The 22,892-nt window shown below is 40.1% G+C and overlaps 1 protein-coding gene across 11 annotated transcripts in view; it reads left to right on the forward strand.

The window, feature by feature from the left end:
- Positions 1–379: 379 nt before the first annotated feature.
- The window catches only part of MACROH2A1 (macroH2A.1 histone), a 48,171-nt gene continuing 25,658 nt past the window's right edge, over positions 380–22,892 (forward strand). For 5 of the 11 annotated variants that reach the window (XM_082324151.1, XM_082324156.1, XM_082324155.1 and 2 more), the window contains exons 1-3: positions 9,344–9,483; positions 14,153–14,300; positions 21,359–21,526. In XM_082324151.1, coding sequence (XP_082180277.1) covers positions 14,237–14,300; positions 21,359–21,526 — 232 coding nt within the window. In that variant the 5' untranslated portion in view covers positions 9,344–9,483; positions 14,153–14,236. Of the gene's footprint in view, positions 499–953; positions 1,129–9,282; positions 9,484–14,152; positions 14,301–21,358; positions 21,527–22,892 lie in introns of those variants that run through there. The other 6 variants (XM_082324158.1, XM_082324161.1, XM_082324160.1 and 3 more) reach the window with 3 other exon arrangements.

Here is a 22,892-nt window from a genome sequence, read left to right on the forward strand (position 1 = left end):
GCAGCTGTGGAGGACTCGGTGCCAAGGCCCAGCCCCACGCAGGGACGGAGCTTTTCAACCGCCGGGCCGGCCGCCCGCCTGCCAGCCAGCTGCCGCGGGGGCCGGAGGGCCTCGCCCCCCGCCCGGCGGAGCCGAGAGGCCCGTGCCGGCGGCTGGCGAGGCGGGAGGCCGCGCACCGCTGCCGGGCGGCGGGGCGAGCGGCCACCGGGGCGCCGCGGTGGCGAGGCCCGCGCCGGGGGAGCGGGGCCGGGAGCGGGCGGCGGCGCGCTCCGTCAGGGGACGGCGGGGCGGCCGCCACGCCAACGGCCGCCGCGAGGGGCGGGGCCACGCGTGGGGCGGGGGGGGGATGTGACGCGCAGGCGCGCGGGGCATTGTGGGAGTTCGCCGCCAGCCCGTCGAGCCGATCCCGTTGGCCCCGCGGGCGGAGCGGAGGCAGCGGCAGCGGGAGCGGGGCCGCCGCCGGCCGACGGGAGACATATTGCCGCCGGAGGCCGGGCCGTAAGTCGCTGCCGCTGGGGCGCCCGCCTTACGCATGGGGGGAAAGGGGCGGGGAGGATGCTGAGGGGCTCTGCCGCGGCGGGGTGGCAGCCGGCCCGCGGTGCCCGGGGCCCCGAAGCGGCCGGGGTGGGCTGTGAGGGAGGTGGGGTCCTGCTCCCCCGCCCCCGCCCTTCCCTGAGGAAAACCGGGGGCCCGGGCCGCGCCGGGCGGTCTGTGGGTTCTCCCTCTTCTTGTTGTGCGTGGGGTGAAGCCAGGAGATCCACCCCGCTCCCAGCGAAATGGTGGCAGCGGGGTTTTATTTCTGTTGAATCCGCATCTGGGTCCCGGTGCGGAGGCTGGAAGGAGCCCAGCGGGCAGCCGGCGGGCGCTCGCCCCGCGGGGTGGTTTCGAGGAGCGGCCCCGCGCGTCCCTCTGCCGTCGTACGCACGCACCGGCCCCGTTTTCGTCTTCCCCAGCTCGGGTCATCGGGCAGGAGGAGATAATCTAGAGAGACCGCAAAAAGCGCCAGTGGAAAGCAGCAGGACGTGTTTTCAGTGTGTTTCATTTCGGGATGAAGAAACCGTGGCGTAGAAGTTACCTGCCACACGTGAATGACTTCATTAAATAAAGCCAACCGACATTTTTAAAACCGTAAGCAAAGGCTTCCAAGAGTGGTAAAAATAAATGTTCTGCTAGAAACGGGGCCCCTTGTTCTTTTAGAGCTGTCACTTCTTGTAGAGCCTGCAATATGTCTGCCTGCAGGATTTGAGCAACCTATACGGACTGTCTCTGGGTGTGGGTGTTTCTCATAGGGGACTGCAAGTACTGCAAGACGCAGGTGAATGCAGGTTCCCAAGACTCGGCACAAGGTACATCACAGGAGCGCCTGGATTTAGACTGAAGACTGACATGTTTGTGCGTGTAGGAGGCAGTAAGGGGAACAAACTGTTTCTGTAACTTATATCTTCCTATAATCCTTTTGTTTCCTCTGTAATCTTTAAAAGTAAGTTGCAGAAGGCCCATGAATTTGCATCTGAAGCTGGCAGTTGGAACCCCAGCTCGTATGCAAGTAGGGTGGTGCAAAACTGAGGTTGCTACATTTATGTTGATGGAAGGAGACTGGTTGTTGAAATATATTTGGATGAGGCTTGTTATTTATCTCTTGACCATACAAACAAACAACCATTTTTTCCCCAGGACTGTATGTGGCTGTCACTTAGCAACAGGTCTGTAGGGAACTTTACAGATCCACTGCCTCCCCCATTCCTAAGCGCAGAAGAAATAAATGAGCTAAGGAGCAAGTGAGCAATTAATAAAAACAGAACCCGGGTTCTTAGGCACAACCCAGAGTTAAAAGATTTAAGCAGGAACAAGACAATTACAGTTGCCTTGAAAAATATATTTTAATGCAATTGGGTATGAGAGATTTTTGTATCAGGTGGTCCCCAGAAAACTCCCCAATGTGTTTGGCTTTTTTTTTTTAAGTGTTCTGAAAGAAAGGAATTACACTGTTGTTTACTTAGTAATGGTTGCAGGTTATTTTGCTGTTTTGTGTATCATAACCTTTGACACTGAAATCTTGTAGGCCTTCTGGGTTTCTAAAGAATAACTTTATTTTGTTATGTGTAAGGCATACCCTTCAGATTGCCAGTAAAGCCAAATGTCGACAATGTAGATTAAGCCATAGCTGATCTAAAAACTAGTAGTAAGGCTAGAATTTGGCCTAAGGACAATAATATAGGAAGAGTGCTCAAGCACTGCTTATTTTATAGATCAGCATTAGCAAAAAGAAAAATCCACCGCTGCAAACTTGGACTTAAAATAAATCAGCAAGTTTAAATTTGTCTTTAGGAGTTGCCTGGTTCTGCAGGTAAAATTCCAGTACACAGCAATGAGCTTTAATAAAAGATATTCTCTTGATAAGATAGGTGTTATAGTCACATTCCTGAAGAATGGTCAAAATCTTGCTCTCTCAAAGAAATTCAGAGGTATTTTTGTACAACTCTTTCACTCGGGATCAAGGCCTGTTGTCTTCTGCATAAAAGGTAGCCCTGCCCCAGCAAGGTTATAAAGTAGGGGTAAAGGAGCAGGTATCTGGAACTGATGCCACAAGAGGAAATACGAGCCTCCAGAGCCTTCCCTGGGAGAGGGAATGTTGACCTAGTGGGCATTGCAGTGAGCATTAGGTTTTGGCAGCTCAGGGCTTTCTAGAGGTAAAATCAGAAAAGAAACATACAGTGTTTGTGGAAGGAGTGCAGTGCTTGCTCACTTGTCAGGGAGAGAGGCTATAGACACATCAAGCAGCTATAGTTCCTTACCCAGACCCATCTTTAAAGAGGATGGGCAGGATTCAGCTCATGGTCCTTGCTCCAAAAGGAGTGATGCTAGAATCGTGCCATTCATGGCATTCTCAGTTGCACTCCCTTCCCTCAGCAGTATAGCGTCTATCTTGCATTTCGTTCTACACCTGGATTTAGCCTTGGAAGCATCCATGTGAATTCTTTATTGCGTTTTTGCTTTCTTCTAAAAATGTCAAGGGGCAAAGAAGTTTTCCAAATGTTCTTTAAAACAGTTTTTCTGAACATCAAATTCATAAATGGTCCAGTGATTTAAGGTCCTGTATCAAGTTTTATGCTTCCTACCTAGTATACAAAAAGCTATAATGCACAAATGGGCTTGATTTCATGCTAGTACTCCCAGCAGTGGTCAGTGAAGACAATTGTATTTACGTTTTCCTGACTATTGGTGGCAGGATGCCCAGCGAAAACTGTTGTCATGTTCCCAGTACGGTTCATAGGGGAGGTTTGCGCATTAAGGGGATATTTGTTTTAGGGTTTCAGACCCATTGTGGGAGGGAGGGACTTTTGCCAGTTCAATACAATTGTGCAACAGTAATTTGTTTTGCACACAGATTTTGTGAAAATGTTGTTCCTCTTTTTCCCATCCCTTACCTTATCACTATGGGAATTTTCAATAAATAATAAATAAATCTTCAATAGGAACTACATCTGTTGGGCATTCCTGCATGAGGAATGTTCTCTTAGTTTTCCAGGGGAAAATAAATGTATGTATGGTACTGCCTTTTCAGATGAGAAATTAATGCAGTGCTGGAACGGCTGTTTCACAACTGGTTTCACTCCTCTGTCTGTTTCAGACCACAAAGAGTTACTGCTTTGATAAAGCATTTAAGCTAAAGTTTGAAATGACATCAGATCAAATGATAACCGAGTGATTGGCTCTTCTTTTATTACTGTCGTACCTAGAAACCACAGTCACAGGCTGAGACACTGTTGTGCTAGGCAAGCATTATTAGAGACCATTTTATACCGACTCTATAAGCAGTGCATCTTATAAATATGCCAGACTAGCTTCTGATTAGCCAAGAACAGAGCAAGTTAATTGTCAAAGCAAATTCAAACGCACCTTTTCAAAAAGAGTTCAGTGAGCGACTATTATTATAGTACTTAAATAGATTTAAGAGAGAATGGCAGCACTTACATTGCTAATCTTTTGAAACAATGGAAAGAAAATAGCATTGCAGTTAATCTCTTGTGATACAAAAATGAACTTTCCAGCTTAGTCTTTGTACTGGAAAGAAGAGAAAAATAATTACTAAATCTTAGTATTCATCTCCTGGATTCCACTACACTTACTGATGTGATCACATAGATCTAAATTTAATCATCCGTTTGCTGAGTGCAGTTAATACACCAGTGTAAGCCCATGACGAGAACAGTCCCTGTCTGACAGCAGTAGCATTCATAGTAATTTAAGTCATTAAGAACCAGTACCTGAAAACTATTAATAGCAGGGGGGGGGTTATTACTACTGTTTGATGAAAGTGTCAGATTGACTGAGCTAATGAAATACTGGTATTTGAAAATCAGGTATCACTTTCCCAGGATGTGCAGGCTGTACTTTCAGGATTATGTGATGTTAAACCTTTCAGAAAAACAGATGCCTATGCGCATTTTAAGAAGGTGGCATTTGAAAGTGTGGTTTAGTGGAATATCTATCTTCACGCAGAAAAATATGGCCAACCAGAGTTACTACAGCCAATTTCAAACAGAAAAATGTTAATCATGCCGATTTCATTGCTACACCTTAATATTATTTTGTTTCTTAGAAACTGGATTTCTGGCTTGTAAAGACCTGACAGCAGAGGAGCCTTGTAGCTTGAATCTTTGCTGTGAGCCAAATTAATATACCATCAAATTCTCACTTCTGTGAATTTTGAGATGTTAGGAAGCAGTATGAATCTTGCTACAGTCTTTAAGGGGTTTTCAAAAGGCTATGAATCAGGTGCTGCATTCTGCAGCTAGGGCAATCTGTGTCCAAGTACAGCAGAGCCACTGAAGAATATGGCATTAAATTTGATTCGAAGTCAAAGGTGGACTTAGATAAGTTGACTCCTCAGTGATATCCCCTGATTATCACAGTGATAATTTTGGGAACTGTCACATTGAAACAAAATCATTTTAATGTCAAATCTTTGAAGACTTTGCAATGTATTTGGTAAAGTTTCTCAGTAATTCCATTGCAAAGGCAGGAGAGGGGAAAAAAGGGAAAGGACTGGTCCATTGACTGTGATTTTTTTTATTTTTTTATTTTTTAAATTGTCCTGCTCAAATCTTATCTGAACTATGGCTCATGTGATAAGGTTCCCTTTGGTTGCCTCCCTCATCTGCTGGCTAGCAGTGACTCAGCAAACAGCTCTGGTTCATTAATGTTGGCAGCATTCCAGAGTTTCTGGTGTTACAAAGATAAACCATTTGAGAACATGTAAGGCACAGTTTTCTTTGGTTTTTGATCTGTTGCCATGCTCTTTACATTTAACTTCAATACATTTTTTTTTGGTGGCTGTTGCAAGTGAAATCTTTTTGCCTTCTCTTTTGCTGTGGAGGTCTAGAAGTAGAGAAGAGACTTTGAGAGCTCGTTGGGCCATCCCTCAGCTCAAAGGCAGGACAAACAGGTTCTGCAAAGTAATGATCCTGAATCCATAATTAAGCCCGAAAAAGGTCTTCCATGCCAGGCTTTCTTTTTCCCCTTCCAAATTACATGGTTGGCAAAATTAAAAGTGGTACTTGAAACTTAATTGGAATTTCCCTCCCTCCACCCCCAGCATCTAAAGATAGAGTGATTCACTACATGTTGTAGGAATGGGATCCTTGAGATAGGAAGATCTGAAACCCATCTTTGTTGCATTTCACCTTTAATACTAAAAGTTCCAGAATTTTTTGCTTTCTTTCAATATATAAGCCCCCCACGTTTCTGGTTCAGACAAAGTTTTTCCTCACAAATAAACTTACAGCTAGAAAGCTCTGTAATGTATAGTATGAGAGGATCAGGTTAATTGTCAAGTTATGTCCAGGGTTATCCTAAATATTAATGAGAGAAATGTGACCAGGAGTATGAAATAAAGGGGGAAATTAACCTCTAGAATTTGCAGAAGTGATTAAGCTTATGAAAGAAAAAAAAATATGCCGTTTTGTATATGGGTAGGTGTTACATAGCCGCAGATGACAGGAGACTTGAAGGTCTTCAGGAGAAATAGTATGTTAAACATCTGAACACCACATGAAAGAGGTTGGAAACTAACAGCAAAGTGTTTTGCTCAGGCGTGATATAAGGGAGGTTGATTTAGCATGACCGATGACAATTGACAGTATGTTAACAGCAAACTTAGCATTGCTTTGGATAGGTGATATGTATCCAGAGACAGTGATATACAGTACACATTTGTTTCAACATATGAAGGAACCACTTCCCTTACTTCTCTATGAATAGTCATTTTCGTGGAACTAAAAATTTCATCTCTTTCTGTTACCAGCTACAGCATGGCCATCCATGTGTGTCTGTGTCCTGGTTCCAGCCGGGATAGAGTTAATTTTCTTCCTACTAGCTGGTATGGTGCTGTGTCTTGGATTTAGGATGAGAATAACGTTGGTAATACACTGATGTTTTAGTTGTTGCTAAGTAGTGCTAAGTAGTGCTAAGTTGTTGCTAAGTAGTGCTTACACCAGTCAAGGACTTTTCAGCTTCCCGTGCTCTGCCCGGTGCACAAGAAGCTGGGAGGGGGCACAGCCAGGACAGCTGACCCAGACTGGCCAAAGTATGTCCATACCAGATGACGTCATGCCCAGTATAGAAACTGGGGGAGCTGGCCAGCGGGCAGCGATCACTGCTCGGGGATGGGCTGGGCATCGGTCGGTGGGTGGTTAGCAATTGTACAGTGTATCACTTGCTTTGTATATTATATTGTATTTTTATTATTATTACTACTACTATTTTATTTTACTTCAGTTATTAAACTGTTCTTATTTCAACCCATGAGTTTTCTCCCTTTCACCCTTCGGATTCTCTCTCCCATCCCACTGGTGGGGGGAGTGAGCGAGCAGCTGTGTGGTGCTTAGTGGCTGGCTGGGGTTAAACCACAACAGTCTTCCATTTGGGTTTTTAGATTGGGTGAGCTATATTTACTCTAGCTCCTTCAAAGCCTCTTTGGCAGTAATTCGGTATTGCTCCATGCTTTATTCATACCTTGATCCAAATGTTACAGCAGCTAATGGCTAGATGACACTCTCCCAAAGGAAAAAAAAACCCAACATCAGGAAGTAAAGATTTCCGTGTTCTCTTCCAGCTATCCTGACTCTCCCATAAACTCATGAGCCAAATGGTTAATAGAAGCTTACTGGTTAAGGCTTGCAGGTTTTCCGTAGAAAAATTGTTTTTCGTCATTCACCTATCGGTTACAAAACAGAGGAATTATGGGGGAAGCTAGAAGCACAGGTATTTCTCATGCCTGCTTTCCCTGGTGTTTGATTCAATTAACTTCTTAACATTTGTGAGACTAAACATCTGTAGTATTGTTGAAAATGGATTATGAACTATGAAAATAATTTCTGGCAGAAAGTCCATAGCCAACTCAAAGCCACACCCAGCCTTCCCACTAACAGAGACAGAGCTAACTAGATGAGAAAATGCAATGAAATTTAAGGTTTTTGAAATCAGTTGTGAGCTCCAGTTAGGCAGTTTCTCAAGGCAACAAAATTGGCTTTTGTCCTCTTCGCAGAATAATAGTTGTTACAGAGCCGAGTTCACAGCAGAGGAAAGGAGAAGGAGCCCTTTCGATGGCTTCCCCCTTCCAACGTTTCCCGTCTGTTTTTTGACATAAGTTTCATAAATGTAGCGTGACTTTCATCTGAGCTACTAAGATAGGATTATTTTGTTTACCTTTAACAAGCTTTAAGCCCATTGCATTTATTTTACTTAATGTGCTATGCAAGTATAGGCTCTTTGATGAATGGAGTGTGGAAGTAGAAAAGAAAGGCAATGTTTGATACTCGTGTTTCTTTAGTTATCCTGAGTGGTCTTCACTTGATAGTTATGTAGTCTGAATCTCAGTGATTCACTGAGATTTAAAAGACTGCAGGACATGTCAGCACAGAACAGAAGTTGCAAAACTTAGAAGTGGGGTTGGTGAACCTGTTTTGCCTAGTTCTGAGCTTGCTCAATTGTTGTGGATTCAGACGTATGGCAAATACAGTTAAGTTCATAAGGACAAGGAGAGAATTCAGAATAAACAAGAGAAGAACAGGAAGGGAAGCACAGAAATGGTGTGATGGGAAAGCAGGCTTAAAGAGGTTTTATTGTGGAGTGTATAAACACACCAGCCAATCTGCATTTGTATTAGGTAGGATTTGTGCAGCAAGGAAAGAACTAGGATGCAGAGAGGTATGTGTATCACTGATGCATACCGCTGGTTTCCCTAGAGTTCAGCCGTGCGGGGGGGGAGATGGGGACTGTCTCCTCTCCTCTGAGTTAATTTCAAAACCCAGTGCATTGCCTAAACCTTCAAAGATACCTTGAGAGCCTGTAAACCCTCCACCTCTTTGGATTTGTCAGCTTCTATTTACAGCCTGAGCAGAAATCAAAGAGAAAAAAATATGTTTGACAGCTGTATCAGCAGTAGGTTTCTTCACCGAGATAAACTGAGATACAGTTGTCAGATATCTGCTGGGTGTTTAGACCACTGTTATGTTAAGGAAAGGTGACAGATGAAGTTCATCAGATTCCTAGAGAGCATGCGAAGCAGTACAGTCTTCGATGTGGAGATAGCTGGTTTCTGGTCGGGTCAAATCTCAAGGGGTTCGTTTCAGATCTTTCTAAAGATAGAACATTTAGCGTACAGGCGATGTATTTTGCCGTGCATAGGCCTTTGTTCTGTAAATTTACACATGCTTGAAAATCTAGTTTTTCACAGAAGGTGAATACACTGTATGAAAGCTTTAGTGGATAGAATTTTTCCTGGTTAGGAACACAGTTATTCAGGAGCGTAACAGTCCTACCAAAGCTGTTCAAATGCGCAATCAAGAGTTCTTCCCAGAGAGCAGAGGGTTGTGTCGGTCTCCTTGCAGAAAGCATCCTCTGCTTTAATGCAGAAGCTCTGTTTTACATTAGGTAGTTGTCCCTCTTTGCTCCATTAATGGTTCTGGGTTTAATTTGTTAGGGATTACAGAAAAGTAATTCTAAAGCAGATTTATAGGAAATAATTTCTCTGGCTTATATATTTACTGTATAAATTTATGCCAAGATTACAATGGCAAGTAAACATTCTGTGGAAAATTATTTTAGGTTCTTGTTGTATATACGCTAAAAAGGCAACTTGTCTGTATGTTTTAGGCACCTTAATGCATTGCCTACACCAAAATACTGATTTGTCTTGAAATTCAGTAAATGATATTACAGCATCAGTCCTTATTGATAACCTTTTATCTTTTTTTTTTTTTTCTTCCTAATATATAGAGTGCTGTTCCAGACCCAGTACAGACAAAATGTCCAGCAGGGGTGGAAAGAAGAAGTCAACTAAGACTTCCCGCTCTGCAAAGGCTGGGGTCATATTCCCTGTTGGAAGAATGCTGCGTTACATTAAGAAAGGCCACCCGAAGTACAGAATTGGTGTTGGTGCTCCAGTGTACATGGCTGCTGTGCTGGAATATCTGACGGGTAGGTTTTGCTGAGCAATGTGAAATAGCAGCAGTGAAAGTAATAATACAAACTGAATTTGTGCAGAAAAACAAAAAACGAAAAAGATCCTCTGTTGTATGGATGGCTAAAAAAGTTATAGCTGAAGTAAGTGCTATGCTGATCACACATCTAAGCCAAAATCAAGGTACTCTCATCCCTGCTCAGAGCTTTGATGGCTTTTGTGCATTCCAGCACTGGATTTGCTCTGACCTATTGTCATCGCTTTTCTTCCACATAGGCAGTCAGAAGGATTCCTACTAACATCAATGCGTATGGACTGGGCCTTCAGTGTTGCAGTCCTGCCTGCTCTGATTTTGTGCCTGAGGGCTTTGTTTGCATTCTAATTGTCTGTTAAGCGTATACATGCCTTTTACCAGAGAGCTTCTCAGTGTTTACACAGGGCTGAGATTGCTTACAGCATTGTCTAAACATTTTTGTTCAATTTACAGATTATTTTTGAGACTACATATGCTGTTTGCAATTTGTTTGGTTGAGTCTGTGTATAAATGCACACTCTGTTCATCTGTCCCAGATCAATGTAGCTTATTTGCTTACATTCGTAGTCCTTTCTCTGTTCCTCTCATCACATCAGAATGAGAACACCTTAAATAATTATCTCATCCTCACAGTACTTCCATTTAGAAAGAAGCTTCAAAGGAAGAAAATGCTTTGCCCAAAGACATACACAACTAGACGTGCAAGTAAAGATCTTTACATAGCAGTTCTCCTCTCACACAAGACTTAAAACGTTGCAAGTTTACCCCACAAACTGCAAACTTACAAAAGTAGTCTTCTAATGGAAAATTAACCCCAACTGTAATAGCATCAACATATGGGCTTTTTACAATATTGGTTTGCTTAAAATAAAATAAATTTTTTAAAATGGATAAGAATTAACCACCAGTTCAGTTACATTCGTGCGGCCAGATTGACCTGTAGACTAGGGATCTAGCAAAAAGCACAAGCGCTAGATGGATTAGTGTTCGGAGATAGATTCTATCAGCATGACTAAGGAAAAGCTTGAATTGGATCTCATTTCTCATAGCAGTGTTTCTTTTTACAGTGCATCTGCTTATGTCGGTGTTCTGTTTGCAGCAGATGCAACTGTTTCAAGGGACAGTAGTCTTTAAGCTATAAGGGTGGACTGAGCCTCTGAGGAAGAGATGCACTTCATTCTTTCTTTGACTTAAGTGCACAGTAGCAAAGCACGTGGTTTAACTTTGCTGGGATTATTTAAAACCGAAGTGACCTGACTCTTAAGACAATTTTAGATACACCTTATAATGGATGTTGACATTGAAGAACAGAAATAGGCTGATTTTTTTTCTGTCAAGTTTCTTCCCCCCTTAAAGATGAAGATTGGTAACATTAAGAATAATTAGTAGGGTGCTTGTGTTCTGTAAGGTATTCATATTACATTATTGAAATTTCTTTGCTATCAAATATCTTTTTTTTTTTTTTTCCCCTTCATTTGTTCATGTTCACAGTTTTCTTTATTTGGCCCTTTTCTCTAAAAGAATGCTTTTAAACTTCATGGATGGCCTTAAAAAAATTAACATTTCCTTCAGCTAGGTTCCTGCTTACAGCAATAACAACTCAAATAAAATGCTTCTTAGGGTGAAGGGTGCTTTGAATGCTGCCCTTTTAAAGAAACGGAACAATACAGGTGAGCTTAAGGCATTGCTAATGAGCAGCATATGTTATTGGTTAACTGTTTGATTTAGTGTTTACTGAGGCAGTGATGGTTTAGGCAGCTAAGAATAGGCTGGGGAAATAAAGGTGTTTCTTTAACTGCTCTGCATCCTGGGAAACCATCTGAGGAGATTAACAACAACAAAAAAAGCCCCCCCAAAGTTGCACACATCGCTTCTTTAGGAAGAAGAAAAACGGGAGGGGGGAAGGAGAGCTAAGGAGGAAAGGAACTTCTTTTTCTCTCCCTTTAAATATTTTTAACCTTTTTCTTTTTTTTTTTTTTTTTTTTTTTTTGTCCCCTCTGAAGGCTAGGTAGGTAGTCCTAGTATCCTGTATCTCAGGGTTTTCTTTCATTCTTATACACAGATGCATCTCAAAAGCACAGATACTCTTTTCTTTACTTACTGAGTTAGTAATAGTTTTGGTTTATGACTATTTCAGTGTTGTGGGTCTTTTTTTCCCCTTTTCTTTCTGTAAGTTTTTCACACTCTATATAGTGTAATATTTTAGCCTTTAATGCTCAGTATATTTTCTGAACTTCAGGTCATTGATCTTTTTCAGTATAATTCAGAAACATTCCCTTGAAATGGGATGCTTGGAAGTTTTTGGTTTGTGTTCTTTTTACCTCTTAGCAGTTATTACTTCACAAAACCAGAGAAATCCTGACTTCTCCCCAGGAGAGTTTTTAAAGATGCTCATGTCAGCACACAATCTGAGACTAAATCAAAGCATTTCAACCATTTCAAAATAAAAGCAGGAACATGACATAATAGGAAGGAGACCATGTGAAGTGGCATGCTAATAAATTGGCTGAATCAAAAAAGCAATCCTGTGCATCCAGGAAGGAGAGGAAAAACGTAAAATATCAAAAGCAGTTGTAGGAGAGAAGAACTTCAGAAAAGAGTAGGAGGGGAAATGACAGAGACATGACCTAATAGAAAGGAACCTACTAAGGTTTGAAAACTAGTTCATGTGTGTGCAGAATGTGGCACTGACTTTAATCCTTTAGAAGATGAGGTACTTAATTTTCTTGGCCTTTGCTAAAAGTTAACTCTGTGAATCTGAAACTAGTCCATAATGTGCTCAGATCTGGGATTTTGGTTTGGTTCAATTTGAGATTTGAACTTCTGTAATGCTTCCAGCTGTTTAGACTTGGAGTTCTTTTTTTGGATCCATTTGTAGTTACAACTTAACCACTTTGTACTTTGAAGGTAACTTACTGTTACCATGTATGTACAGCTACTCATCAGAACGTAAAAATACACATTCTATAATTCCTTGTAGTGTATGGGCCCATTTGTAACTTAAGCCCTTCTTCAGTCTGTGTCCGATGAAGTGCTTTTTCAAACTACATTTATGTTGTTCTCATACTTTTGTATTAGCATGTTTATACATGGTGCAGCTCCGCTAGCAGGAACATGCACTGTTTTAGCACACAGGAATTAGTCTGGCTGCTTCAGTTGCTGTGAACTGAAAACTGTGCGTCTTTGCTGTGCTGCTTTTCAGTCTCTTGGCTTCTGACAACTTCTACAGGGGCTGGCTGGGGTACATCTTCCCTGTGTTGTCTGTTATAGCACCTTTAAAAATAATAAAACTACTATATTATTAGATGTACAATTTGTCTTCTGGTCTTCAGCTAATAAAGTTGTTTTCCTGATTTTACATTTCAGTATACTTGACATATAAACAGGTTGCACAGCGAGTATTCTCCTTTTCTTAGTTATTCACTAAAGGTTCTTGTTACTGACAAGTAATATTACAAAATAATTCTCTCATCAGCACACCCAGTGTATGCAGTTTGGTTTCTTAAGCATAATGCCCGCTTATTCTTTCCTGCTTTTCATCTAAGGAAATAATGTGTGATGTCCACTGTAAATAGGATGCAAGCGTGTTCGTGGGTGGATGTGCAGAAAGTACCTTTGAGTTTTATTAATACTGAAGGAAATGGATATACTTCCTTTCTTTACTCTGGAGGAATAGTGTGGATGCTGAAGAACTACAATCCATGGGTCTTATTTATTTTCCTTCTTTGCCATAGCAGTTCAGGCAGTGCTGGCTATCTTGCAGGGAATAGTTAGAATATTTGATTAATTTCTGATTATGCTGCAGAACTAATCTTCAGCATTATCAACCGCTTTAAGCTGGCAAGAAGTTCAGTGTTAGTAATTCCTTTTGTCATCTTTCCTTATTGTGGCACTTGTTTTACAATGGTTCGTTGCCTATTTATCTCCCCTTTCAGAAAGCTGCAATCCACTCCTTATTTTCTCTGCAAAGTAGTGCATCAGTATCAGTTTATGTCAAATAAAAAAAAAAAACAAAAAAAAACCAAAAAAAACAAAAAAAAAAACCAGGTCAGTCAAGAGGATGGCCAGAGACTTCATTTGGGGCATTGCAGCCACTCAGATGAAGTTGTATGGTTTGTATTTGTTCAGAACTGGTCCAGCCATACATGTGATCAGATACCTTCTGTTTAGATGTGTAGTTTGCACAAGTTACAATGTAGTCCGAACTTTCTTACTAATTGAAAAAGCTACTACTTTGCCCTTAAAAAATAGAAATCTCTTGAGCATATTTAAAGGCAGCAAGAACCAGGCCTGCAAGTGATTTCTGCTCCCCCTGCCCCCCATCGTCTTCTCTACACTGTAAATAATTTTCAATTGCCAAAATGTCATAGCAAATGAGGAGAAGGAGAAGTTTATAAAACAGCAGGAGAACAGGAATACAGAAGAAATGAGACTTTTGATTTATATTTGTTCTGTACATACTGAAGTAAGGTAGGAGAAAATGTTAAATGTCTGTTTTCTCCATTAGATTTTTTTTCTCAACTGGATTTTTATTGCCCATTCTGTACTGTTGATCATGTATTTTGTTAAAATGTAAAATAAGCACCTTTTGAATGCCATGGTTAGAATTGCATCTGAGGCATTCTGGTGCTTACCTGGGTTTTTGTTTTCAGGCTTTGTGATGTCACCAGAATCCCCTAATGGAGGTTCATGTGCTGGAGCTCAGTTCGTTGCATTTTCATCTTGATTAATTTTCGATGTGGAAAACTTTCTTAAGCCAGCTGCTGATTGGCTGCAAAATGAAAGTCCTCCCTGAATGCAGTAAGTTTAACTGCTCACTTTCCGATGTGCAAGCTGATCAACTTGAACTGCTGTTCACCTCTTGTGTTCTGCTTGCTGCTGAAAATTTTTTCAGGGTCACAGAGGAAAACAATGATTTGCCCTGTTTGTCAAAGCGGATGGACTGCTGAACTTCTGCTTGGAAGCAGAGGGGAGCTCAGAGGTCCACAGTAAAAAAGCATTAGCTTAAATGCAGATTCAAGTTCCAGGCATTCTGAGACTACCATAAATAACGGTCCTTAGGGAGTAATGAAATTTAAGAAGAGAATTAATTGACAGTATCTTTTTGATACCGTTGAAATGTGCATTCACTAAGATACATTTCTTCTGTTTAAGCAGGCAGCTTTAGAAACACTAATCCCTATTATGGTGTTGTGCCACAAACTGTGTCCCAAAAGAGGTTTAAAATAAATTAGGGGCTTGTGGGACCTGTGCCTTACTTGAGCAAGTGTGAAACTACCTCTTCAGATCTAGTGTGTTTTTAATACTGGACCTAAAATACAGCAGGGTTGTTTATGGCAATAGCCTCACAAGCAGAGACCTTTCAAAAATATCAGCACAGCAAAGCTTCTTTGTAACATTCTTCTTTTACGTAAGATTTGTGTCATGCTCTTAGGAAAAGCGAGATTGTCACAATTTAAAATTGCTATACTTGTAAGAAGTGCCCCTTTAGATACAAAAGTTTGCATTGTTACCAATTGAATAACCAACTTTCTTTCTGAACTTACAAATGCATGAATCAGTCTGCTTCAAATGTATATAAATGAAGAGTTTTCTTTCACTGATAAGCCCTTCCTTGGCATCAACCCTGTAAACACTTATGTATGTGCCTATCTTATCTCGTAGTTCCATAAACTTCAATGGATCTCCGAGTTACAAAAGTTAATACAAAATTACTTACCTGATTAGGGTCCTAATGTAGTCTCCAAGCTACACAGATCAGGTTTGATGAAAAACAATAAAAAACAAAGCATTTTCTCATAATAAAAGCCCTAAGAGTACATACTGATTTGTCAATATAGACACTTGTTTCAGAGGGGTAAATATGCATCAGAATTTGCATTGTGACGTGTGTCATATTGCAGTAACGTACAAAATGCTGGGCTGGGTTGGTCTGGTGTTTACATCATGGTCACTGAATTATTTTCTCCCTTGAAAATGTTAAATTTTAGTTATATTTTAATATCCTTAGATCTAGAATTAAATACTTTTTATTCTAGTAACAGTCATTACATCTATTTATTTGGCTAAGTTGCAACAAAGTAATGACTTCTACTATAAATTGCTGTTCAATTTAATATTGGTATCACCCTTTGTTTTGAAGAATGGAGTTTAAGTGAAGTATAAAACAAAAATATGGCTGATTTTGCTATGCATTTTTTTTCTACCCTTATCTTTGTCCTAACTTGCATCTCTTGTTGAGAAGAACAGAAGAATCTATAAAGCGTCAGTCTTTTCTTCTTTGGCCCTTTATTCTTGGGACTGACAGTTGTAGCACAAATAGCTAGAAAGCAGGAAGACATCCTACCTTTTTCTAGAGTAGCGTGCAGGATTTAGCAAGCGGTTTCTTTCCTCAGATTTTCTCAAACTTTAGAAGTTCTTACATCAAGTATTGTAAGCATGATTTTTTTCCCTTTTCTTTTTTCCTTAAGGATTATTTAAGAATGCCTGAGTTCAGATGATGCTATGAATTCGGTCTTCAGTCTTTTTTCCACAGTGCATTTATCCCTGAATTTTTTTTAGGGATGAAATTCTATGTGGATTCTTAGGTGCAGTCAGATGAAATGCTCCATCCTCAATATAAACTTCATTGGGGAAAAAGGAATGTAGGGGGTATACAGTGAAATACAATATTTTTTTAAAACAAACAGGAGGTACTTTTCCCCCAAATTGCAAAAAATGTCTGTGATGTAGTGAGTCTTGTTGTCGCAAGATGTTATGGATACCAAAAATGGATACCAAACCATTCTGAACGGTTTCAGAAAACAAGTAGGTACATCCATAGAAATAAAATCCATTTGGGGACTAAACGCAAAAATGGCATTTCAAAGTTGGCAAACCACTCAGCTGCACATGGCTGAAATCAGAGGGAATGTTCTGGAAAAATAGCATTTTAAGTTTGTCTGTTCCTTTAATCCTCCTGAGCATCGTCTCTTGGGCACTGGCTGGGGACAGGATGTCAGGCTAGGTGTATTTTTTGCTCCGATGAAGTTATAGCTAGTCCATACATTCACCTACCACAGAACACCCAAAGTAATAGATTTTTTTTTTTTTACGTGCTTTGTTCTCAAGACGTAGACTTTTCCAAAAAATAGCGTTGAGCATGCTGTATAGTCACTCCTGTAATGCTTCTGTAAAGTAATGGGGAAAATATTTGTAAATATTTTTCTCCTAATGGTAACATTTGTATTTGTCTATGGATACTTGTATTTTTTATGGCTTCCATTGCTGTCTTGATACAAAAAGACTTGATGTGGGGGAAAGACTGAAGCAGTAGCAATTTAACGAGTCATAATATTTTCAGTAATAAACACTGAATCCCACTTCCCTCACTGTCAGAGACAGTATCTAATAAAGCCATTATCACCATCTGCCAGATCACGTTGAAATGAGTAAACTATAAAAATGAGAGCACAGCATCTATGGATTGCAGTGGCTTTGGTCACTGTTTAGTAAAGCCTTTGACGCCGACTTGTACATCTCAGACTTGTACATCTTGTACATCCTCTGCGGGGGCATGGGCACGCACACCCTTGATACACATACCCATTTTCTCTTTCGAGCCCAGGGTCTGGAGTCACTTCACTAAAATCCAAAATTTCAATATGAAATCCTCTCTTCTTTTTGTTAATAACATTATAAATTTTCACTGAGTTTCAGTAGATGATTGACATCTGCTGCTTGACTTCTTTAATGTTTGGAAATGCAAGTTCCTAACGTGCCCACAAAGGTCAAAGTCTAAACTAGGACCAAGTCTTAAGACATGAGTAGTCTCCTGTACTCTGTAGCAGCCAGACCAAAGCGTACGTGCTACGCTTGATCAAGCAACGTCTGGCAGCAGTTATATTAACCATGTTTGAGTGCATTTCTAAAACATATGTAAACTGTTAGGAGTAACAGCAAAGTGTAAACTCCTAGGCAGAGGAAGCTCCACTGAAAAAGAAACAAGGTTAATTTGAGTTAGATCAGGATTCTTTAAGTCAGTGGAGAAGAAACAGGCTATTGCTTTTTAAATGAGTACTTGAGGTGTGACTTGTAATGAATAACATTTGAGTTGAAATTCACTTTCAGGTTTCCCTGAAAAGTGAACTTACATACCTTTTACAGATCTATAGTTAATCAAAAAATTAGGAAGTGAAATAACATGGGATCTCTTACAAAAAAATAATGGACGGTATTAAAGTGTAGAATAGAGCTGAAAGAAGTGTGAGTCAGATCAGAAGGCTCTAAGTGGAAGTGGCTTTTGTGGCTTGAACTTGAGTTTTATGTAAACAGCAGTCTGTCATCTGCCTCGCAGAAATGCAAAACTTACAATAACTTGGCAAAGTTAACAGTTTCTCCTTTAAGGGGCCTAGTTTTGATACAGCTCAGACACTAAAGACTGAAGGGTTTGTTTTTTTTATCGCATCCGAAGAGAATGATTGCCCTGTTGAGAGTTGAGGTTTCATCAAGGCTTGTTCAAAGCCGTAAAATTTCTTGAATTGATTTTCACTGCATCAGGTTTCCATGACTTTGAACCAAGGCTGAGAACTGTTTTATTGGAATGCATGAGAGGGAAAGTGTTGTTAAATGATTCTACCTTCACTCTCACAACTGCAGATTCCAGGGGGATTGGGTGGAATACACAGAGAGAAGAATGCAGGAAACCCTAACAGTCTTGGTTGATTGGGGTTGATTGGGTTAAAACCTTCCGGAATCATGTAAAATGATTCTGAAGTCAATAAAATGCTGATGGAAGGATGATTAATTTAAAGTACAATAAACAGACTCCTTGTCATGTCGTTGGCTTTGTAGCAAATGCATGTTTCCTCAGTGGAATTGTATCAGCATTCATTTTTCTTTGACTTCCGGATATTGTTCTCAATTTTCTTTTGAGGAGAAGCTTCAAAATTTTTTAGAAACCCCTGACTTGTTCCTGTTGGAACTTGTGTGTTCAGAAATTGGCCTTGTGTCAACACATCACCTGTTAGTTGTTAAGAGTTTAATTTTCAAAGCTATGATTTCATCTCCCTGAAGAGAAGGTCGACAAAGGGATTCAATGCAAGAGCAGTGTTTTAGCTTGAGATGTAAACCAAAAACAGAAAAAACCCCAACATTTTGAGGATGAACTCGGACCAGATTGAATTGAGTATTTACATTTAGAAAGCATTATAGCCTGGAACGCATGATAAGCTAAAGGCCTTGTCATTTAGGCTTTAAAGGAGTTTTATTCAGTAATGACCAGTAATATTTTGTTTGAAAATTAGGATAAATGAACTAGAGCATTCTCCAGGAGTGGGAGAAGAATGCATTTGCTTTGGTTTCCATCCAGGTCTGCAGTTGCTGCTGTGCCTGCTTTGTTTTGGTCTAATAGTAATTTGTTTCATTGTAACCTTGTGTTGAGTTCTTGTTCCAAAATTTGCGAGTGTTGTGAAATACCAAAGCAACGATATTGAAGGCAGAGCAGCACCGCTGTGAAACAGGGAAATGCAAATAACGAAATTGGGAACTTCGTAGGATGTTCAAGAGATGGCCAGAGATCAGAGTCTGCAAGTAAAGGGTGAGGAACTCGCCCTGAAAACTTGCTTCAGGATGAGGTTTTTGTGGAGACTTCTAACACTTTTCGGTTGTGTTTGAGTAGGAAATGCCTTGAGAACAGCTTTTCCTGTGGTCTTATCTCGAGCTTAAGTACAAAGATATACAACCTGTTTTCTTTTCTCCTTTTAAAAATATTTAACTGAACTTTTAAAAACCTCAGCAGAAGAAAAGCAGTTTTGGTTCAAGTGCTGAGAACAGGCTTAGACCAGTTTTCACTACCCGTATCCATGTGCCTAGTTCTAAATATTACAAAGGATTTTTTTCAATTGATACAAATGAGTACTGCCTTTTAAGTTAAACTTTAACAGAAAAATTCTTAACTTTTAGGACTTTCTCTTCCTATTTTAACCGACTACTTTAACAATGACTGAAAAGAAGAAAAATACTAATTGTATAACTGTCTTTTAAATCAAATTGATGTGTTCATCTTATAGTCAGATTTCTAAGGCATCCATCCCTTTTCTTGCTACATAACAGCTGTCCATACGTGAATATATCACACGCGGACACGGCACTCCTACTTAATTTTTTCCTTTCCTAATTATATACTTCTCACAGCTTTTTCACTGGATTGTTTTATATCTGCAGTTAAAGCAATACATGTTGTTTTGCTTTTTTTGTTTGAAATTTTTCAAAAGCACAGAAAGTCAGTTGTGCAAATATAAAGAGTATCTATTCATGTTAACCTAAGATTTCAATATGTAGTAATTGAAGAATTATACCTTCAAAAGCTTATAATATTGAATAATTTGTATATTTTCCTCATTAAAAAGAAATAGAGATTTTGGTGTTCAGTACTTCTGTAAAGTGTGTCTCATAGTTGCCGTTTGCCTGAGTGGTGGTGGTGTAATTATTCTCTAGGGGGGAAATGCCTTGAGTAAATACATGAAAGGAATGGAATAGACATTATGCAACTTAAATCCTTTTTGTGAGGCCTCATTTTTGTAAAATGTTCTTGTTTTGGTCTTCTGGCTGCATAAATACAAGCTGAGTGAATCCTGATGTCATGGAAGCTCTTAACACTTTCTTTTGCCTTAACACTTACAAGCAAAGCTTTCTCTCTTGACCCTGTTCAGTTGCAGGAGTTGATTTTTGAATGTCTGTTTTTCCCCACTGTTGGAAGATTACCTTTAATGAGACAGAACTTCAGTGACTCAAACCTTGAACCTGGTAGAATGGCACTTCCAAAGATGGGTCTGACCTAAGAATTCAGATCCAATCTCAATTTTAAATACCTTTTCCCACCTACTAGTCTTTCCAGCTCCACGCCTAAATCCAGAGTAATTATTCTGGAAATTTGAGTCAGCTTCCTTACAGAGAGAGCTAGATTTTCATCTAATTTAAAATTGGTTTAAAACATAGGTGAAACACCATTTAAATCTTTAGAATTAAAGTAGCATAAAACAGATGTGAAAGTGAAGCTGGCTGCAAGCAAAATCCAGGCAAGTAGCCCGGATCCCATCTGGATCAAGAGTCTCTTCATTTCTAGCATTTGTAAGTGCTCTGATCTGTTGGGTTTGGATTAATTTTGTCTCTGTCAGTGCTAAATCAAAAATTGTTGCCTATATTGGCTTCAGCTCGAATACCTCCTAATCTTCTGTTTTTAAATAGGGGAGAGTCTCCCTGTGACCAGACTTGTGTGCATAGCTGAGTTTTGCTTTTCTCTGCGCTGCGGGTCTCTCTGCATGCACAAGCGATGCTGGATTATTATTGGAGAGCTGAGGAGAAGGCCAGAAGAAAAATTCCGCCCTCCATACCCTCCTCCTCCTCTCTCCCTCTCCCCAAGCTCCTCTTTTGTGGTCCTCAACGCCAGTGCAAAGCGTTCTGGTCCTGAAAAGGAAGTGGGGTACCTCAACTTCCCTAAAGGACCATTAGAAAACTGTAATTTCAAAATGAGTTTCCTGTCCAAGGAAGAGGGCTTAGCACTTACAAGAACAGTTCTCCACTGTACAGGGCAGACATTTTAGTTTTATGAGGAACAAATAAAACATTCCTCTGTGCTTTACAGGCATAACACTTTCTTAGACTCTTTAGTTACAAAATGACCTGTCTGCATAGTTATGCTGATCAGTTGCAGAGAATAACACGGCCCAACTGTTTAGCAGTGCCTGATGCAGTAAAGAAGCGGAGGTGGGGGAAGCAGAGGCAAACCGAAAAGTAGTCTGCTGTTTGCAGCAAATCCTTCCCATGCTTTTCAGCCGGTAGTAAAGGCTGAGATACTAACAAAACAATTCCTGATCTAGAGAGGTGGAGATGCTGGCATTATTACAGTGACACAGAATCTTACGGAGGTCAGTGGGGATGCGCAGCTTGTCCGTCGGAAGGTGATACAAGTCTTCTGTCACGACGGCTGGCTGTACACAGTGCCGAATGCAACCTAAACCTCACATCTGAGCTGTGGCTTTTGAGAAGTATGTGAAAAGGATTATGCCAGCTTAATTGAGTTCTTTGGAGGTGTGGAAAGCATGGTCAGGTTGACCTTACCCTGCTAATCCTTCTTTAAAAATAAATTAAAGCAATTGTTGTCAGCATGAAATGTTGAGTTACTTTTGGGGGCTTAGACTTAATATTCTGTCTCACCCTATAAGAAAGTTAATTGTGCACTTTGAAGAACACGAAAATAGTGAAAGCCTACCAAAATCCTCGATGAAGCTTAGCTGTAGAACATCCAGAAGCAGCTGTAAGTTTTCCAGTAGGTGTCATAACTAGCTTATTATGGGACTTACCATGAAAAATAATTGGAGAATCATGGTAAATTCAGCCTAATGAAAAGCCATAGTCTGTGCTAGATAGTATTACTTAAGATTTACTATGTGTTATGGTAAAGGCATGTGGTCATGTGAGCTTTGATTTTTAGTCTTTTCCATTTCCAGATTAATGTCTTAATTCAGTTCTATTTGCCTCTAAAAGAAGCTTATGGGGGAGCTTTCATGGTATAGTCAGTTGTTAAATGTGAAATCAAGCTCATACCCTATTCTAATGTTAAATTTTAATATATTCGTGTATAATAGATGTAAAAAAGGCATTTTTATTTTCTTTTTTTCTCTTTTTCTGCAAACGTTACCAGGTTTGCAAAAGGAAATATACCAAAAGCAATAGTGAAACACAGTCTGTACAGAGGGAGATGGAAGGCTATGCATAACAGAGATGGCAATAGCACATAATTGCAAAGTCAGATAAACATGTTATGTCATTTTTTTAATTGTTCCCCAGACTTTCTTGTAATTACTTGCATTCTTTGCCTAAGGCTCGTTGAGCTGAAGACAGATAAGTTAGCAGGTAACGCTCTAGCCTTTCGCTACATAGATCCTTGCAAGGGAGCAAGTTAATCTTTCCGAAGTCCAATAAAAGCCATCATATGCACAGCTGTTAAACGTATTTTGTCAGGATTGGAAATTTCTTCTAAGGAGATAATTTACTAGGAGCAAACAAACATGATTCATCAATTACTTTTTCTGGACAGAAACTTCTTCTCAAAGAGAGAAAAAAATCATTAAGTCAGTGTAGCAGCAGAGTTTGTATTTTTAGCGTCCTAACTTGGATGTGTGCTTACGTGTTTCCATAATGTGAAAAATGAGAAACTGAGAATAGCATCTTTTCCAGTAATAAAAAAGTAGAAGCGATGCAAGCCAGAACTCACATTTATGACAGGTTTGAGAAAAAAAAAGATATCATTTGTACATCTAGTACTCTGTCACCTGATAGGAGAGAGATCCTAGGAGATGAACACACAGTAGCTTTGAGAAGAACACTAAAAAGTCAAGAATCTAGGGGACC

Source organism: Platalea leucorodia, assembly GCF_965183815.1.
Source record: "Platalea leucorodia genome assembly, chromosome: 11".
NCBI lineage: Eukaryota > Metazoa > Chordata > Aves > Pelecaniformes > Threskiornithidae > Platalea > Platalea leucorodia.